This window comes from Lemur catta, chromosome 1 (genome assembly GCF_020740605.2).
Source record: "Lemur catta isolate mLemCat1 chromosome 1, mLemCat1.pri, whole genome shotgun sequence".
Lineage (NCBI taxonomy): Eukaryota > Metazoa > Chordata > Mammalia > Primates > Lemuridae > Lemur > Lemur catta.
This window is the reverse complement of record NC_059128.1, coordinates 136,495,699-136,512,890: the sequence shown is the minus strand read 5'-3', so window position 1 is coordinate 136,512,890 and position 17,192 is coordinate 136,495,699. Positions and strand designations below refer to the sequence as shown.

The 17,192-nt window shown below is 48.1% G+C and overlaps 2 protein-coding genes across 10 annotated transcripts in view; one reads left to right on the top strand and one right to left on the bottom strand.

Moving 5' to 3' along the window:
• LOC123626234 (amyloid beta precursor protein binding family B member 1 interacting protein) overlaps nt 1-17,192 on the bottom strand; it is a 154,788-nt gene that overhangs the window by 3,895 nt on the left and 133,701 nt on the right. The window contains exon 13 of the mRNA XM_045535150.1: nt 4,770-4,870. Within this exon, the coding sequence (XP_045391106.1) occupies nt 4,770-4,870 (101 nt within the window). The remainder of the gene's footprint in view (nt 1-4,769; nt 4,871-17,192) is intronic.
• Nucleotides 9,919-17,192, top strand: part of LOC123626253 (protein adenylyltransferase SelO-like) — a 40,225-nt gene continuing 32,951 nt past the window's right edge. For 4 of the 9 annotated variants that reach the window (XM_045535180.1, XM_045535212.1, XM_045535163.1 and 1 more), the window contains exon 1: nt 15,311-15,837. In XM_045535180.1, coding sequence (XP_045391136.1) covers nt 15,603-15,837 — 235 coding nt within the window. In that variant the 5' untranslated portion in view covers nt 15,311-15,602. Of the gene's footprint in view, nt 9,949-10,151; nt 10,180-12,288; nt 12,405-13,363; nt 13,405-14,180; nt 14,348-14,630; nt 14,697-15,310; nt 15,838-17,192 lie in introns of those variants that run through there. The other 5 variants (XM_045535221.1, XM_045535204.1, XM_045535188.1 and 2 more) reach the window with 4 other exon arrangements.

Genomic DNA, 17,192 nt, shown 5'->3' with positions numbered 1-17,192 from the left:
AAGAAAATATAACAATGGAAACAATTTGATAACCTAAATGTAAAAAAAAATGAATTGTTAAATAAAACTCAGTACACACAGCGAATGATAAAATGAACACGAATGAAGAGCATGTTCACAAGCTGAAAGATCAAACTGATTACCTTGCCCGAAATGCAGTGCAACAGAATGAATGGATGGGAAATACAAAATAGAAATTAAGGCTTTAGGTAAAGTCCCAGAAGGTCTTGCATCCATCTAATTGGAGTTCCAGGAGAGAACAGTGAGAAAGACTACTGAAAAAAAAATAATAAAAGTAATGATAGGAGAACATTTCCAATAAAATCAAAAGACATAAGCCTTCAGATTGAAAGGGAGTACTGAAAATTGATCCAGATGAAAAACAACCATAGATATGTTCTTGAGAAATATTAAAGGATAAGAAGAATATATTAAAGGGCTTCCAAGAAAGGAAATAATTATCTGCAAAGGAACAAGATTCAGATTGGCTTGTTAAAAAATGACCGCTTCCTTTTACCAAGAATGAAATTACTTTCTTCTTCAATGCTCCTAGCTTAAACCTAAATTTAAAGAGAAGACTTATATAAAAATAGTAATGTGAGCACATGCTGAAGCCACCGTCATATTCTCCAAAGTCAGGAAAATAAAGGATGAGATATATCATTTTAAATTAAAGCTACAGAGCCTTCCTAATAACAGATATAAAATCTCTGGAGGCCACAACGAAGAGGCAGTCCACAGTGGTAATCAGGTGTCAAAACTCGAGAGTCTTTTGGGGGTTGAGATGATCTAGGCAATGATAGCTAGAGTTTTAGCATTCACATGAGGGATTCCAAGCACATTCCACATGTGTTGGGGACAAACCCAGCCTCCCCATGCAAATTCAGGGACTGAGATCCCACTCCCCAGTAGCGATGGGGTGAAATTGTTCTACCTACTCACCAGTACACTGAAAATAAAATCCCAAATGCCCTTGGCCAGATACAGAAACACAGGAAATTTATATTATCTGTGCAGAGCAAGAACATAGAGTTATTACTAGAAGACTTGTTGAACACAGCACATGTGTGCAAAGCAAGGACACCTTGAAAACACCAAGAGAGCCCCGTGGAGAAAGATTCCTAGGTAAGATGAGGTGACAATTAAAACTGCAAAGAATAGGAAACAAATTCTGCACCATGAAAGAAGATTTGAAAATAAAAATAATATAAAAATCTGAAAATAACATTAAAACAAACACATTTTAAATCCTGTGAAATATAACATGGCAACCACGAAATAAGAACAGGATATTTTGAAGTAAGAATAGTCAGAGGTGAAAAAAAAGTCATTGGAAATCTTAGAAATGAAAAGTAAAATAACTAAAATTCTATGGAGAGGCAGAGAAGTACAGTGGTTAAAAGAATGGGATCTAGAGACAGATGTGTGGATTTGAATCTTGGCTTTTATTACTTACTAGTGTCAGGTTTTAGTCTGAAATGTCGGTTCTCAGTGTGCTCATGGCCAAAGAATGACCAGACACACCAAAGTAAGGCAAGCACGAAAATGAGATTTATTGAGGAGAGAAAGACGGGATTATAGGGCAAGAGCAAGATACAGGTTTACAGAGCATGTTACATACACCACAGATGACAACCGGCCCCCACTGCTGCAACTAAGGGAGAGCAAAATGAAGGGCGCAAAAAAAAAAAAAAAAAAAAAAACAAAACCCGGACTTGGTTATGGTCTGCGTCTTGGTTTATAGCGCCCAGATTGGGACCTCCTTAGTGGCTCAGACATCACCATGAATTGGACAGTTGGGAGTTGCATGACCTGAGTCTTACTACGCATGCAGGTTGTTCTAGGTCAATTTCCGGACTCTGTGGTACCTGTGCTGCTTGGCCCATGGGCTAGAGAGTCCTCTGCATTCTTTGCAGCTGGTGTGCTAAGTTATTTATGGTTGGCAGATTCACAGAGGATTCCCTCCTCCCCAGGTATGGCAGTCGCTGGGGAGATTAAGGTGGAGCAGGACCAAGATAGGGGCCTTCTTCTCAGGTGGGGCAATTGCACCAAAGCAACGGCACCCATTTTTGTCCCCAGGAGACCAGGAATCCCTTGCTATCTACCTAACACTAGCTTTGCAATTTTGGGCAAGTTACTTCTCTGTGCTTTATTTTTTTCTCACTGTAAAATAAGGATGATAATACTACTATCTTCTAAGTGGTTGGGAAAAATAAGTTAGTGCTTATAAAATGCTTAGAACGTAGTCATCACTGAAATTAATGTTATAATCCTAGCATTTTGGGAGGCCAAAGCAGGAGGATCACTTGAGGTCATGAGTTTGAGACCAGCCTGAGCAAGAAAGAAACCCCCTCTCTACAAAAAATAGAAAAATTAGCCAGGTGTGGTGGTGCATGCGTGTAGTCCCAGCTTCCTAGGAAGGCTGAGGCAGGAGAATCACTTGTGCCTAGGAATTTGAGGTTGCAGTGAGCTATGATGACGCCACTGCTCTCTAGCCTAGGCAACAGAGCGAGACCCTATCTCAAAAAAAAAAAAAAACCAGAGACATTTGATATTGATAAAAGGTGCAGTTTCCATGAATATCATAGACAAAATAGTCTGGAATATAAAGGAAATAAACAGGATTACAAGGATAAACTGACAAATTCACAATTATGGTTGAAAATTTTACCCTCTCTCTCCTCTCTCTCAGAAATTAATAGGAAAATCAGATAAAATTACTAAAATAAAATAATAAAAATGTGCAGCATATTTATGGAGAACGAATCTTATACACAAAAATGTCTATTATTTAAAGAACTTATATAGATGTACAAAAATGACCATATATTATACCAGAAAAAAATCTCAACAAACTCCAAAACATTGGCCTTATATAGACCACCTTCTGACAACAATATAATAAAATTATCAATAAAAATAAAATATAACCAAGAAAATTCAATTGTTTTAGAAATCATTCTACTTCAAAATATTTCCATGGGTTAATGAAGAATCTTCTAAGGAAAGTATTAACATTTTGAAACTACATCATTAGAATATTACTCATCATAACATGTAGGATAGAGTAAATCACTTTAGTGAAAATTTATAGTTTTAAATGCATTTATTATAAAACAAGAAATAGACAAGCTAAGAAGTTAGAAAAAAACAGAGAAAAATTGGAGGAAGAAAATAAAGGCAAGGAAGAAATTAAAGAAACAGAAAGATCAAAGAATTCTAAAATAGAGTAAAACTATAAAATCAAAACCTGTTTCTCTTAAAAGAGTAGTAAGTAGAAAAAGCTTTATTATGGAAAAAGAGAATAGACACAAATAACTAAGAATAGAAAAAGGGTCATAAAGTACAGGGAAAAAACAGATTTTTCTAATCTTAAAAAAACACAAATATGACAATTAATTTAAAACAAATGACATAAACATATTTTTAGAAAAATATAAATTACCAAAGTTGGCTAAAGAAGAAATAAAAGACTTGATTCACCCTATACTATCAAAGACATTGAATTGGTTGTTTAAAATTTCCACCCCTTAAAAGCTCTGGACCCAGAAAATTTAACAGAAGAGATTTGGCAATTTTTCAAGTAACAGGTTATCCTTATCTTATAAGAAGTATTGCAGAGAATAAGAGAGGAAGCTACCCAACCTTTTAATGAGACTAGTATAATACTGTTACTCACATTAGACAATAAAAGAAAATTATAGGCCAATCTCACCTATAACCATGGATGCAGAAATGCTATATAAACTATTGGTAAATTGAATCCACATTGTATTTTTACATAAAGAGTGTTTTAGTATTTTTCAAGGTTAGAAAACATAATAACATTAATACCATTTGCTGAACACACACATGGAGAGAATCCATATGATCTTCCCAATGTATTCACATAGACCATTTGATAAAATTGAACTCATTCATCATTAAAAGGAAAAAAACTTTGTAGCGAAGTTTCCTTACCTTGATAAAAGTATAAACTACAAAAAAATAACCTTAATGGTGAAAATATTTCAAATAATAATAGCTAACAAACATACAGCCTTTATCAAATTTCACGTTTTAAATAATTTAGTCTTTTTTTTTTTTTTTTTGAGACAGAGTCTCACTCTGGTGCCTGGGCTAGAGTGAGTGCCGTGGCATCAGCCTAGCTCACAGCAACCTCAAACTCCTGGGCTCAAGCGATCCTCCTGCCTCAGCCTCCCAAGTAGCTGGGACTACAGGCATGCGCACCATGCCCAGCTAATTTTTTATATATATATTTTTAGTTGTCCATATAATTTCTTTCTATTTTTAGTAGAGACGGGGTCTCGCTCTTGCTCAGGCTGGTCTTGAACTCCTGAGCTCAAACGATCCACCGGCCTTGGTCTCCCAGAGTGCTAGGATTACAGGCATGAGCGCCCGGCCAGGATAGAAAATTTCTTAAAGGTCTTGGCCTGGAAGTGGCACACAGCACTTCCACTTATAATCTGTAGCTGATTACTGTTTAAATGGCCACACGAGGAAACAAAAGGGACTAAAAAATATAATCCTTGACTGGGCAGCCATGTTTCAATTGCAATTCCATATTGTAACAGAAAGGGTTGCACAATCTTTGGCTGACAACAATCCATGTCATTGATTCTTAACTGTCTACATTACATTAAAATAAATTCCAGATGGATCAATATTTAAATAAAAAAGGGGATAATTATTGTCTTAGTCTGTTAGTGTTGCTATATCAAAATACTTGAGACCAGGCAATTTACAAAGAACAGGAATTTACTTCTCACAGTTCCAGAGGCTGGAAGTCCAAGATCAGGGGATTAGCAGGTTCAGTGTCTGGTGCGGGTCTGGTCTCTGCTTCCAAGATGACACCTTGCTGCTGCATCCTCTAGAGGGAATGAAGACTGTGAACATGGCAGTCTAGTGGAAGGGCAAAAGAGCCTAACTAGTTCCCTCCAGCCATCTTATAAGGTCACTAATCCCTTTCATGAGGGCTCTACTCTCATGATTTAATTGTACCTAAACGCTGTCACATTGGAGTTCAAGTTCCAACATATGAACTTCGGAGGGACACATACATTCAAATCATATAGCAATTATAATCACAAAAGGGGAAAAGTCTGTTTATTATTTTAAAAAAAACCTTAGAACTCATGAAAGAAAAGCAATAATTAACTCAACTACAAAAATAAGCCAAGGCAACCAGCAAAATGGGGGAAAATTTAGTAACTTCAATCACAGGAAAAGTGGTCATTAATATATTAATGGTTCCTATAAATCAAGAAGAAAACATCAACGGTCCAATAGAAAAATTGAAAAAAGATACAAGATGATAATTCACCCAAAAAGGAAAGTTAACAACAAGAAGTAACAAAGTCAAAATTAAACCAAAGATACCTATGACACAAAACAAATATTTTGCTGACGTTGAGGGATAGGCTGTGGCCAATTCACATAGTGCTCATGAAAGTGTAACTGATACCACTTCTATGGATATTAATTTCTTACTAGCTCTAAAAATGTAAAAGGACCTATCCTTTGGCCTAGTACATCCAGTCTAAAACAAATATCTCAGACATGGTTCCTGTATATGGATTAACAAAAGACATTCATTCACTGAGCCCTGTTTATAAGAACAAACAACTCTAAACAACCCAAGGGTTCCTCAATAGGACTCTGGCTAAATTTGTTTCATCCATACATTGGGAGAGTAGAGTGTAAGGTTTTAAGACTAGAGTGGCCAGCGCCAGAGAAAGAAAGACGAGCAGAGTTGAAAGGGATAAGTAAAGAGGCTATATTGGGGTGCTCCCGGGTGGGGGTAACGGGTCCCAAGAGAGGGGCCCGGGCGAGCCTCATGGTCCCATGAGTGGAACCAGAGAAGCCACCCTGCCCAGAAGTCTGGGTGGGCTTATATACCTTTTTAGGGGTTGGGGATGGGAGTTTCTCTGGAGGGAAGGTTTCGGCGGGAAGAGTGAGGAATTTCTTTGTTTCAGCTTTAGGGCGGGTATGGAGGAGTAGGAGGGGCTTCTTTTTCCATTAGGGAGGGGAGGGATGTCTGCCACCAGCCTTACAGTGTCATTGTCCCAAACATTGGTAAAGTGCTGGTGGCCCTGTTGAGCTCCTAATGACAGGGCCCCTTGCAATTTCCTGTGAGTAGACTACAGTTGTGGTGGCTCACATGTGGGAGTGTGTCATGCTTGGACTGAACCATGTCTTCCTTTTTAGGCAGGTGGCAGACTCGTGCTGTGAAGGGTCTGCTGTGTCTCTAGTGACATACACCATCCCCTCATGCCTGGCTGACAGCCAGCTGCATGGATCCCCTTCCTGAGGGCTCAGCAGGCTAGAGGAGCTGCTCCTCTTCCTGACGTGGAACTTTGGCCACCGAGCCACTCTGAGACTGCACCTGCTGGAGTTCAGCGGGTGTCTGTGTCCTGGGAAGCGTGTCAACACCCAGGGTCAGTCCTAGGAAGTAGGCTCGAGAGTCATCCTCTGGGCAAGCTCTGCTTTTGCATTTGAGCCTGGGGAGACAGTGCCTCGAGTCTTGACCATGCAACCTGACAGGAGAGCTGACGGGCAGCTGTACTGGTCTTTTGTATGTTTTCCGCAGCACACGGCAGCCTAGGAAGGGAGAGGGCTGGATCTTCAGGGTGGGCAGGACCATCTGAGCAGTAGCAGTTATGGTCAGCACGGTGCTGGGTCTCTCACGTGGCCCACACTTGGGAGCGAGGCCTGTTCTGGTCCTGTCGTGTGCAGGATGGGGACAGGTACTCACTTGCTGGCTGGATTTAGAGGATTGGGTGCCGAGTGGAGGGTCTGGAGGGCTTGGGAGACTGATGAGCCGGGGGCTGCCATCTGTCCTGCCCTTCCCTGGGCCCTGGGAAGTAAAGTTTCTGGGCTTTAGGCCCCTCTGTCTTGGGTTCTGGGAGCTGCCACGACCTCAGAGACTGGCAGGCTCTTGGCCCACACCAGTGGTTGCTGCTGTCTGGCCGCAGGACTCACTCCTGGGTTGGCGTGGATGGAGAGGCTCTAAGTGGCTGCCTCAAGTGACCGTTTTGTTCTGCTGGCCTCAGAGGCAGCAGACTGTGTCATGGAGCTGGAGAGAGGTTCGTGGAAGATTTTGTCTGGTACACTTGGTTCTGTCTGAGTCACCCTGGGAGTGGCAAGACAGGGACACCTGGACGTATTTGAGGAAAGTCATGGAGGAAGGAAGGACTCGCCCAAAGGAAGAGAAGGCTGCATCTGGTGGCTTAGAGAAAAGACCTACGTGCGTGGCGTGAGTCTGCAGCTGCCCAGAGCCAGGAAGGCCTACAGTGGTTCCTGCAGCTGGGCTGAGTGATGGTGTAGCGCAGGGGACAGGCCAAGGGCTTGGGTCCTTTGTGATCATGGTTACTTCTAAAATGGGTTTTGGAAGCAGACACAGCTGAGTCGGGCTCCTGGCGGGGCCTGGAAAGGTGATTAGACGCCTGCCCAACAGGAGGGCTTGTTGTTGGTCAGGTCGGAGGTGGCCCTGACCTGGGGAGGAGGCCGTTTCTTGCAGCGTAGGGGCCTGTGGGAACCTAATGAGGGTGGGGGCAGAGATGGTCCTTTCTAGGGCTGTTGCGTCACATTTGGTTGTTATTGCCACAGATGTCGCTCCACCTTGGCACTGTCAACATTTCAGCCTGGATCGTTCTCTGGGGTGGGGCCATCCTGGGCACTGCAGGTGCTGAGCAGAGCCCCTGCCTCCACCCACTCCATACCAGGAGCACCCCCCAATGTGACAACCACAGATGTCTCCAGATATGGCTCAGTGTCCGCTGGGGACAGAATTGCCTGAGTGAGAGCCACTGTCTGGGAATGTCTTTGCTCTTTTTGTCCTGGTTCCCGCTGTGTTCTTGCCATTTGCTCCTGTGGTTCTGGACTTGTGTCCTGTGTCGGGGAGCCTGCGAGATGGGCTGTGAAGGTGGAACGCACTCCTGAGCAACTTCCCTCCGACTTCAGTGGTGTGCAGTAGGCTGTGCGTTTAGATAGGCAGCATCACGGCAAACCACACCTGCCCTCCCCACACACGGACACTCCGAAGAGTGACTTAGTGCTGACAGCCACCTCCTGGGAACACCTGCTGCGTGCCTGCTGCCTAGTGGTGCTTGCAGTCCTGACTCTGACCCTTCCCTTTGCCAGAGAGACAGTTCAGAGGACCTGCCCAGGGTCACCCCAGGGAGTGGGCAGATCAGACCTGGGAGTCCACGCTCTTTTCACTGTCCATGTGGCGCAGAGAATGCTCATGGTCAGCCCAGCTCTATTCGTTACACGGAGTGCTAATTAGAGGTTTGGTGTCTTCTGTCAACTGAGGGCTTTTCATCATGGGAGCCTGTTTCCCATGATAGCATTGATTCTGTGGAGGATATCACGGAGTAGCCGCATCTCATTATGATGTCAGGATCACTTAAGAGTTGTGAGCACAGCATTAGGCAGCAGGTCACTTACTTGGCAAATGCTGATGACTGAGGTTCCTTCCTGGCTCTGAGGTGGTCCCAGAGCACCCTGGTCTGCCTGAGAGGGCAGGGTGAGCGGAGCCTCTTGGGAGGTTGTAGGTGTAAGTAGTTAGTACCAGGTAGAAGGGTGCTCAGGGGGCTGCTTCACATGACAGCATGTTGATGTTCCTGGTGCTTCTCATGTGACCTGTGGGCCCCGAGGTGGGGGTTGGGGAAGTGATCTCACCCTGTTGGCCAAAGGCCCGGGCTCACGGGTCAAGATGTGGGCTATGGGTGAGGTGGTCCTCGTTCTGACCTGGCCGGGGGAGCTTCCTCCCTGTGGCAGCAGGAGGGCTGGGAAGTGGCGTGGCCGCCCTGGCTTCTGGGTCTGCTGCCTCCCTGCAGGGAGCCAAGGGCACCTGGGGTGATGCCGGGCTCCATTCAAGGGGGGCTGTGCTCTTGGAGGTGAGGTCTCAGTGCGCCTCACCCGGGGAGGCAGGAAAGTCCATGCATAGGCTCTGATTTTATGTTCTTGAAGAAGATAAAGGCCCATTTACAGAACGGCCGGCACTGGTCCTGGGCTGCCTCCTTTGCGGGCTGAGCTCACGAGGGTGATGGTGGTGCGAGGGGATGGTGGTGTGGCCCAGGCGCTGCTCAGCGGGAGGCAGGCTCCCGGCTGGGTACCAGGCCCTGCAGGAAGGCACAGGTCGTGCCCTCTGTACGGGGAGGCTGTTTGCTCAGAGTGCCAGGCCAGGGTGTCACTTTGCAAAGCTCCTTAGGGTGCTGCCAGGAGGCTGGCACCCTTGGCGCTCAGCCTGGGCCAGAGGAAGCTTCTGGAGAGTTACTTTCTGGCATAAATGCCACGCGGCTGCCCTAAAGTACACAGAGCACAAGCAGGTCATCATCCAAAAACATGTTTTGGTTTCAACAGGTGGAAGAGGGTGAATATTAACCCGTCTGGTGACCACAGGTTGCTTCTGCAGAGCACTTTTCGAAAGGAAGCCTCCAGCAGCCACGGGCTGAGCACCCACCATATTGCACATGCAGATCCTGGGATACAGGGCCAAGTGGAGGATCGCGATTGGGTCTTAACGCCCCAGGTACCAGGTGTGCAGATCCCAGAGGACGTCTGTCAGGACCTCTAGGGGGCAGACAGCACACCTGACTCTGGGTTACGTGGGCTGGGGGTGTTGAGCAGCTGCTAGCCCCATGTGGGTTTGTGGGGTGCAGGGTCTATAGTAGCCCGACTCCTAGCTCCAGACATGTACCAGCCTATGGTGACCAGCGTGAGAGCCATGTTTTAGCTAATCCCTTAATCTGCATAGTCCAGTGTTAACTAGCCAATTAACACATTAAATCCACACACTGCCAAGTGAGTGGCAGTCTAAGCTAGGCCAGGCTGTTAGTACTACAAAGGGACTGCCAGCCCCAGTGAGGTCCGCAGACCCTTGGATGCTGGCGTAGCCCGTTCTGTGCTGGAGTCGTAGGAAGTCTGAACATCAGCATGTATCAGGTTGGTCACACTGTCTGGGGCAGAGGGGTGGAGAGTGGCTGGTTTACCCTCAGCAAGGGCAAGACCCAGCCGTGTGTTTCTGGGGCTTGGGCTCGAGTCCCTCTGCTCTGGCTTCTTGCCTGGCCGGGTTGGAAGCCAGGGGCATTCTTGCTCTGTTGATTGGAGACACTTGAACCTCAGAGAGGGGGACTTTGTGCTGCGGTCCTGGAGCTGATCCCTGCCTTCGAGGAGGTGAGACCTGCCTCCTGGGACCTCCTGGAACTTTCTGTCTGTAGACTGGGGAGAATGTGCCAATCCTGCCTTCTGCGCAGGGGCATAGCAGACACAAACACGGCAGCCACGGCACAGGTTCGCAGTTTTCCTCCTCCAGAGCAGACACACTGTGTAAAATGAAAGATCTCTTGCCATCTAGCCCAGATTTCATAAGTGATGAACCTGTTGTTCCAAAGGAAACTTAAATTCTGTCATTTCCTCAGTAATGAAAATTTTTCATAACATAGTTGTGTATAACTTCAGACTTACAGAAAAATTACAAAAATAGTAGCAAAAATTTCTATATAGTCTTTACCCAACCATACTCACCACAGGCTAACATTTTGCCCCTTGGCATGTGCTGCTCTTGCTGGCTCCTGCCCTGACATGTGTGTATTTTTGTTGAAATACTTGGGAGTGAGCTGGAGACCCAGTGTCCCTCTATGTGGACACTGAGGGGAGCGCTATTTCCCAATAACACAGACTTTCATTCTCTTTTACGGATATAGCGCAGTGGTGGAAGTATGAGAAGTGCAGTGTTGACACTGTTACCTGACCACCGGCGTTATCAGGTGTGCCAGTAATGGCTACCTCGCCTTCCTCAATACCCACTTTCTGAAATGTAGATGAGGCTGAACCTGGACTGGTTCCTCCGACAGGTTCCTTCCTCCCAGGGCAGGCAGGGATGGGTGCTTGGAGAAATGACACCTGCTCATTACCTTACTGTTTGAGTTGGGTGCAGCGCTAAATAGAGGCTGGTATTTCTCCAAGTGACTTAGTTTGGTTTTATTTTTTAATTTTTTTTTTGAGAATGCTTGAACTCCCCTCCCAAGGACTGTGCAAACCCCGCAGTTTCTCGCAGTCCCAGGCAGCTTCGAGGGCCCTTCACTCCTTCATGGAGGTCACCTGGCTCTCCTGCTGGGACGTGGGAGGTGCTGGGCTGAGTCAGCACTGCCTGCCCGGTGCAGCCTGCGGGGAGAGGAGCCCAGAGAGGCCGCGCTCCTGTGGGATCGCTGGGTCTGACCTCTGTGCTCCCTGGCCTGGCTCTGAAGGGTGCGTGGGAGATGCAGGAGTTTGAGTTAATGGGGCCTAAATCTGAGCCTCCCACACTGCTTGATCAGCACGTTTCCTCTGAAACTTGTCTACACAGATCTAGTCTCTAAGGGACACGAAACACAGGATGGCCACTGTGCCGTGTAGCCCAGCCTGTGTCCCTACCCTCTCCACACCGGAACTGGGGCACGTGCTGGTCTGGTGACATTTTGAAGATGGCAGTGGGTACCTTTTTGGTGATAGGAAAATTATTTTTCACACACTTAATTTAAAATTACCCTTATGGAGACAGAAAGAGTAGGAACAAGCATCTTTGCAAGGGCTGACTCCCTGAGGCTGGGGTTTGTGGCCGGGTAGTCACTGAGTGGAGGCCATGGGTGCGCCGGCCACCTCGCAGGGGTCTCTGCAGACGAGCTGGCAGGGACTGGAGAGGGACAGCCACATCCTGGCACGCAGCTCTTTGACTGCTGATGGTGCAGTAGTCCCTTGAACCTGGCAGGGGCCTTTTTGTCTCAAAGCCGAGTGTGGTATGGCTGTCAGGGACCTGTGTTGGACTGGTGTTGTCAGGGCAGCCGGCACGGTTCTGTGTCTCAGGTGGTGACTCAAGCCTGGAGGATGCTCTGGTCCCAGAAGACCCCCACGTAGCGTCTGGGTCCAGTTCCAAGAGTGAGGACTGTGTCACCACAGAGCACATAGCCCAGGCTCAACTCAGTCCTCTTGCCTGGGGTAGGAGGGCAGGACAGGAGACTCACCTCCTCCTGGTCTCTCGAGTCTGCCCCCTGGGCTTAGGGGAAACCTGAGTGACATCTGAGGCCCTGTGAGTGGATGAGCCCCGTGGCACGTGTTAGCTGTGCCGAGTGGTGCTGGAAGGTGAGCACGGTTTCTGTGGGGCGGCACAACAGCCAAGGCCCATGGGGGCGTCTGGTGCCAGCTCAAGGCCTGCTCCCGGCTGCTCTGTCCACAGAGCTCCAGCCAGGCCTGTGTGGCCATCGGGTGGATGGTCGGATTCCTGGGGAGAGCTCCAGTGTTTCTGCCCAAAAAGACAGCCCAGGCCACCCTGGGGTAGGAGTGTGGACATGGGATTCTCGTTCTCAGCCTGGAGCTTCAAAGACCCTCCCCATTATTTGTGGGACCCTCTTCATGAATGCAAGGTGCACAGCTGAAGCTTTGGCTAGACCCCTCCCCAGGCTGTAATTCAGAGACTGTGTGGTATGGTCTTTTTTAATTTTTTTTTGTTTATTTTTTTATTTTTTTGAGACAGAGTCTCACTCTGTTGCCCAGGGCTAGAGTGCTGTGGCATCAGCCTAGCTCACAGCAACCTCAAACTCTTGGGCTCAAGCGATCCTCTTGCCTCAGCCTATCGAGTAGCTGGAACTACAGGCATGTGCCACCATACCCGGCTAATTTTTTTCTATATATTTTTACTTGTCCGATTAATTTCTTTCTATTTTTTAGTAGAGACAGGGTCTCGCTCTTGCTCAGGCTGGTCTCAAACTCCTGATCTTGAGCAATCCTCCCGCCATGGCCTCCCAGAGTGCTAGGATTACAGGTGTGAGCCACTGCACCCGGCCTGGTGTGGGTGTCTTAGGTATCTGTTTTTCCTCTCATTTATTGCGTGTCATCTCAAAACTAGACTTCTCCCATCTAAGTACTAAGCAGGCCCAACCCTGAGGTTCTGAGATCAGACGAGATCAGGCGAGATTAGGGTGGTATGGCCGTAGACCATAACTAGACTTCTAAATTCCTTTTCCTGGTGATATAATACTTGCAAAAGCAGTAGGAAGGCATGCCCTGAATCCCCCTTGGAATCCATGTGGGCCTGTGCGGTCACTGGTGCCTGTGTCATAGGAACTCCTTTCCTGTTGTCCTCGTGGTTGGCGTGTCGTCTCTCTGGGTGTTGGCAGGGCTTGGGATAATGTTTCATGTCTGCAGACAGCATGGAGGCTGACATGTCCACTGCTGTGAGCTCTGTGTGCTGTTGGCATTGACATAATTGAGCACATTTGCATAAACTGCTTCCACGTTTAGAACTAGGATCTCAGGATGGGTCAGATGGGGGCATTTCTGAGGCAGAGCCTCTTGATCCTAAATGTTTCTCTTTGAATTGCAGGAAGCTCTTCGTGGGTGGTCTTGACTGGAGCACGACCCAAGGTGGGTGTGGGTGGGGGCTGCAGGCTGTGTGTCCTTGGGCTTCAGGTGGTGTCAGCCTTTCGCTGCCATCTTGGGTTTTGGAAAGTCCTTTTGATATTGTCTTGCTTTCTGGGCAGGGGACATTTGATTGGAAGTTGGCTGGGGGCAGAGGGTTGTGTTTGCTTTGAAACTGTTAATTTGGCCCTGATGTGTCAGTGTTCTAGGGAAGACTTCAGAGGGCAGGTCCTAGCTCAGGCTGAGGAAGATTCTAGAGGCAGAATGTTCTAGAGGCTGTGGAATGCAGAGGGCTAGGGTCCTGCCAGGGCAGTCATTGAGATCAGAAGGGCAGGAGAAAGTTTGTGAAGTCGGCATTCCACAGTTACTGGTTGGCATTCAGAGTTGCCACGTTTGCATTTCCTTAAACTCTGCTCTCCTGGGTGCCACAGCACCATGTGCCAGTGCTGTGGCCACTGGCAGCTGCTCTGACGTACCTGAGGACAGAGTGCGTGTTGGGCAGAATTCCCCTGGTCCTCGACTCACTCCCACCCCCAGACATTTATTGGATGAGCCTGTTAAATGTTGATAGTTGTGGATGTTTTCAGGTGCAGCTGATGAGCTAGAAGAGTGTGTGTGTGTGTGTGTGTGTGTGTGTGTGTGTGTGTGTGTGTGTTTACACCCCAGTGTGTGTGTGTGTGTGTGTGTGTGTGTGTGTGTGTGTGTGTGTGTGTGTGTGTGTGTGTGTTTTTACACCCCACCCATTTGGTGGTGTTTGTCTTTTGTTTCCAATCTCTGAACAGAGACTCTGCGCAGCTACTTTTCCCAATATGGAGAAGTTGTAGACTGTGTTATCATGAAAGATAAAACAACCAGCCAGTCTCGAGGTTTTGGGTTTGTCAAATTTAAAGACCCAAACTGTGTGGGAACGGTGCTGGCCAGCAGACCACACACGCTGGATGGCCGAAACGTAAGTGTCTTTCCTGGAGGCTCGCACTGTCTCATTTGTCCGTCCTTTGGCTTAACTCTGTGCCACACTGTGATTGATGTTTGTGGCTGAGAACGTTATAGTGTGGGGTTGATTTAAAAGGATTAAGCCTTGGTGTTTAGACTGGATGTTGGAGCAGGGCACAGGGCGAATGGAGCCTGTGGGCGGGGGCTGCTTTGCTGTGTCGGGCTGCTGTGGCTAACACCTTCTTTCCTAGAGGAAACGGCCTCGTATTCACAACTGGCTGGTTTGAAACTTTCTGCAGATCGACCCAAAGCCATGCACACCCGGGGGGATGCAGCCCGAGAGACCACGGCCGAAGGAAGGATGGGTAAGGGGCGGCTCTACCTTTGGTCCTCACCCAGCGGACAATCTGATTACCCCTGCGCTTTCCCCGGACGAGGCTCCTCACCGCTTTCTCCCCCAGCCCCAAATGCTCCCTCGGTCCCCAGGACACAGCTCTGCACCCCCGCGCGGGGCGCCCCGACTTCGGCCAAGCGCGGGGCTGCGTCCCACCGCTGGCGCCCCGCCACCCCGGAGCCCCAGCCGGGGGCGACGCGGTGCGCCCCCGGTCCCCGCGTACGTGCTCGTCGCTCTCATTCATTCCGCGCGCGGCCGTCAATGGCGCCGTGACCTCTGCGCCCCGCGGGGCGCGCCCCTCGCGACCTCACCCGCGCGCGGGCGGCGGCGGCGGCGCGCGGCCCGGGCGGCCCCGCACCGCCCTGGGAGCCCGGGCCGGAGCCGCGCGCCGCGGGCCTCCAGGAGCAGCCGCGCCGCCACCACCACCAGCGCGAGGCCACGGGCCGAGTCTGAACGTCGCGGCAAGGCGGCGGCTCCGCCTCGGGCCCCACGACCCTCCTCCCGGGACCCGGAGCCGGAAACCTGGCCCAGGAAGCGCTCCGGCCCCGCCCTGCCCCGCCGCTCGCTCCTCCCCGCGGCCGGGCCGCTGGCGCCTTCCTGGTGGCCGCGCGGAAGTCGGGCCCCCTCGCCCGCCCTTCGGTCGCGACGCTCGGCGGCCCCGAGGAGGCCGAGGAGAAGGAGTCGCGGAGGCGGAGCCCGGCCCGACCTTCCGTACCAGCCCTTCCCCGAAGCCGCCCACGGGAGCCGGTGACACCAGCAGTCGCAGCCAAAATGTACCTTTAGGGGACCGCCGTTAGCAGGAAGTAGCACGGTGTGCCACATCTGCGGCCATCAACTCTTTTGTTCGGCGTATTTAGGCAGAACTGTGACTCAAAGAATGGGGTTCCCGTTCTGCGGCCAGATCCGGAGTCTGCAGTTTCCGCATCTGCTTTTCTTGGGTCTGACCCGCCACGCCGTGGTCTGCTGCCTGTTGCAACCTGTGCTTGACGGAAGTATCAACCTCTTGCATCCTTCTAGCAACGAGTCCAGTCACGTTCAGGGCTATTGTGAAACAGAAGCTACATTAGCCTCGTCTCTCGACTTCTGGACTGTGTCTTCTGATAACCTTATAGGTATAGTCTGGCAATCTTGCTCATACCTGGATATGTGAGCCCCACCCTTGGGTGTCCTGAACTGCGTGAAATCGTTTAATGTTTGGTAATGTTGAACCTTTTACCCAGCCCCAGAGGTGCTGGAGACTGTATAGGATTGCTACCCGATGTGGGTCACATAGACCTTTCCTTAGCTCTGCAGCGCATCTGGTCTCCTCGGGGCGTATTTTATCAGAAATCCGCAATATAATTAAGCATTCAACACGTGTATTCAAACACACAGCCAGTATGAGAGGGTGTAAGCATTAGGCATACGGAAATAAGCTTACTCAGTCCCCCAAAAATTCAAGGTTATGAGGAAATAGTGCAGAAAATAGGTAACTGCGATTGTCCGATACATTTTTTCTTGTACTTCTGAACCACACTTTTTGAATTAAAGAATGCAGTAGCCCTATAGCTGTGCACGTTATTTTCATATTTATTTTAAAAGTGTAGTTTTTTTTATTCATGAAAGCATCATGGAATATATAAAGTTTTAAAATAAGCCAATTTTTTGATGTTTTTTCAATCTTGAAGGATAGTATGTAAAAAATACGCTAAGTGCTTTACAGATAAAGGTTAATATGCACCTGTGGTTTATCATGATGTAGGTTAGATTTATGTACTAAGAAACATCCGAGAGGTAGAATTTGCCAAAGTAGAGTGTAGCAATAAACACTTTGTACTTGGCAATCTCATGACTAAGATACTATCATTTGCCCCTTTTTATTCAGATGAGGAAACATAGAGGAAATATCTTACTGTAAAAAAATATCTTAAATGCATGCCCAAGCTTGTATGGTTGGCAAATACAGCACTGCACAATTCTTGCAGGCCGTTTGCATTTAGAGATTGTTTGGCCAGATTAGAACAGAAAACCTGGCTCTTAAAGAGATGCTGTAGTATGGCAAGGCTAAGTGGGGAGGGAAGGTGCATTTACTTAAGGCTTCTGACATTCTGTGGCAAAACACAAGGAACAACAATAACCTACCGATAGGATGTGCAAAATTCAAAAGTGGTTCTTTAATCTGTCATAGGATCAGAGCAAAAAAAAAAGTTTTTTTAAAAAAAGTGGTTCTTTTGACCCAACTAGGTCAAGCATGAGTTTATGAAGTTAAAAACATCTGAGCAGTGCAGGTAACTGCTACAGAACAGGCTTCTCTTGTGTAGGCTAAAAAACAACTTTGGTTTTTCCTACTACGCTTATGCAAATGAAACAACCAGTATGGACGGATCAAAATGGGCTATGTGTGTAATTGAAAGCATTTTGAAAGTTGTCATTTCAGTGATGGAGGATTGGGTACACTCAAAGACATTTTCTTGCTGTATTGATGATA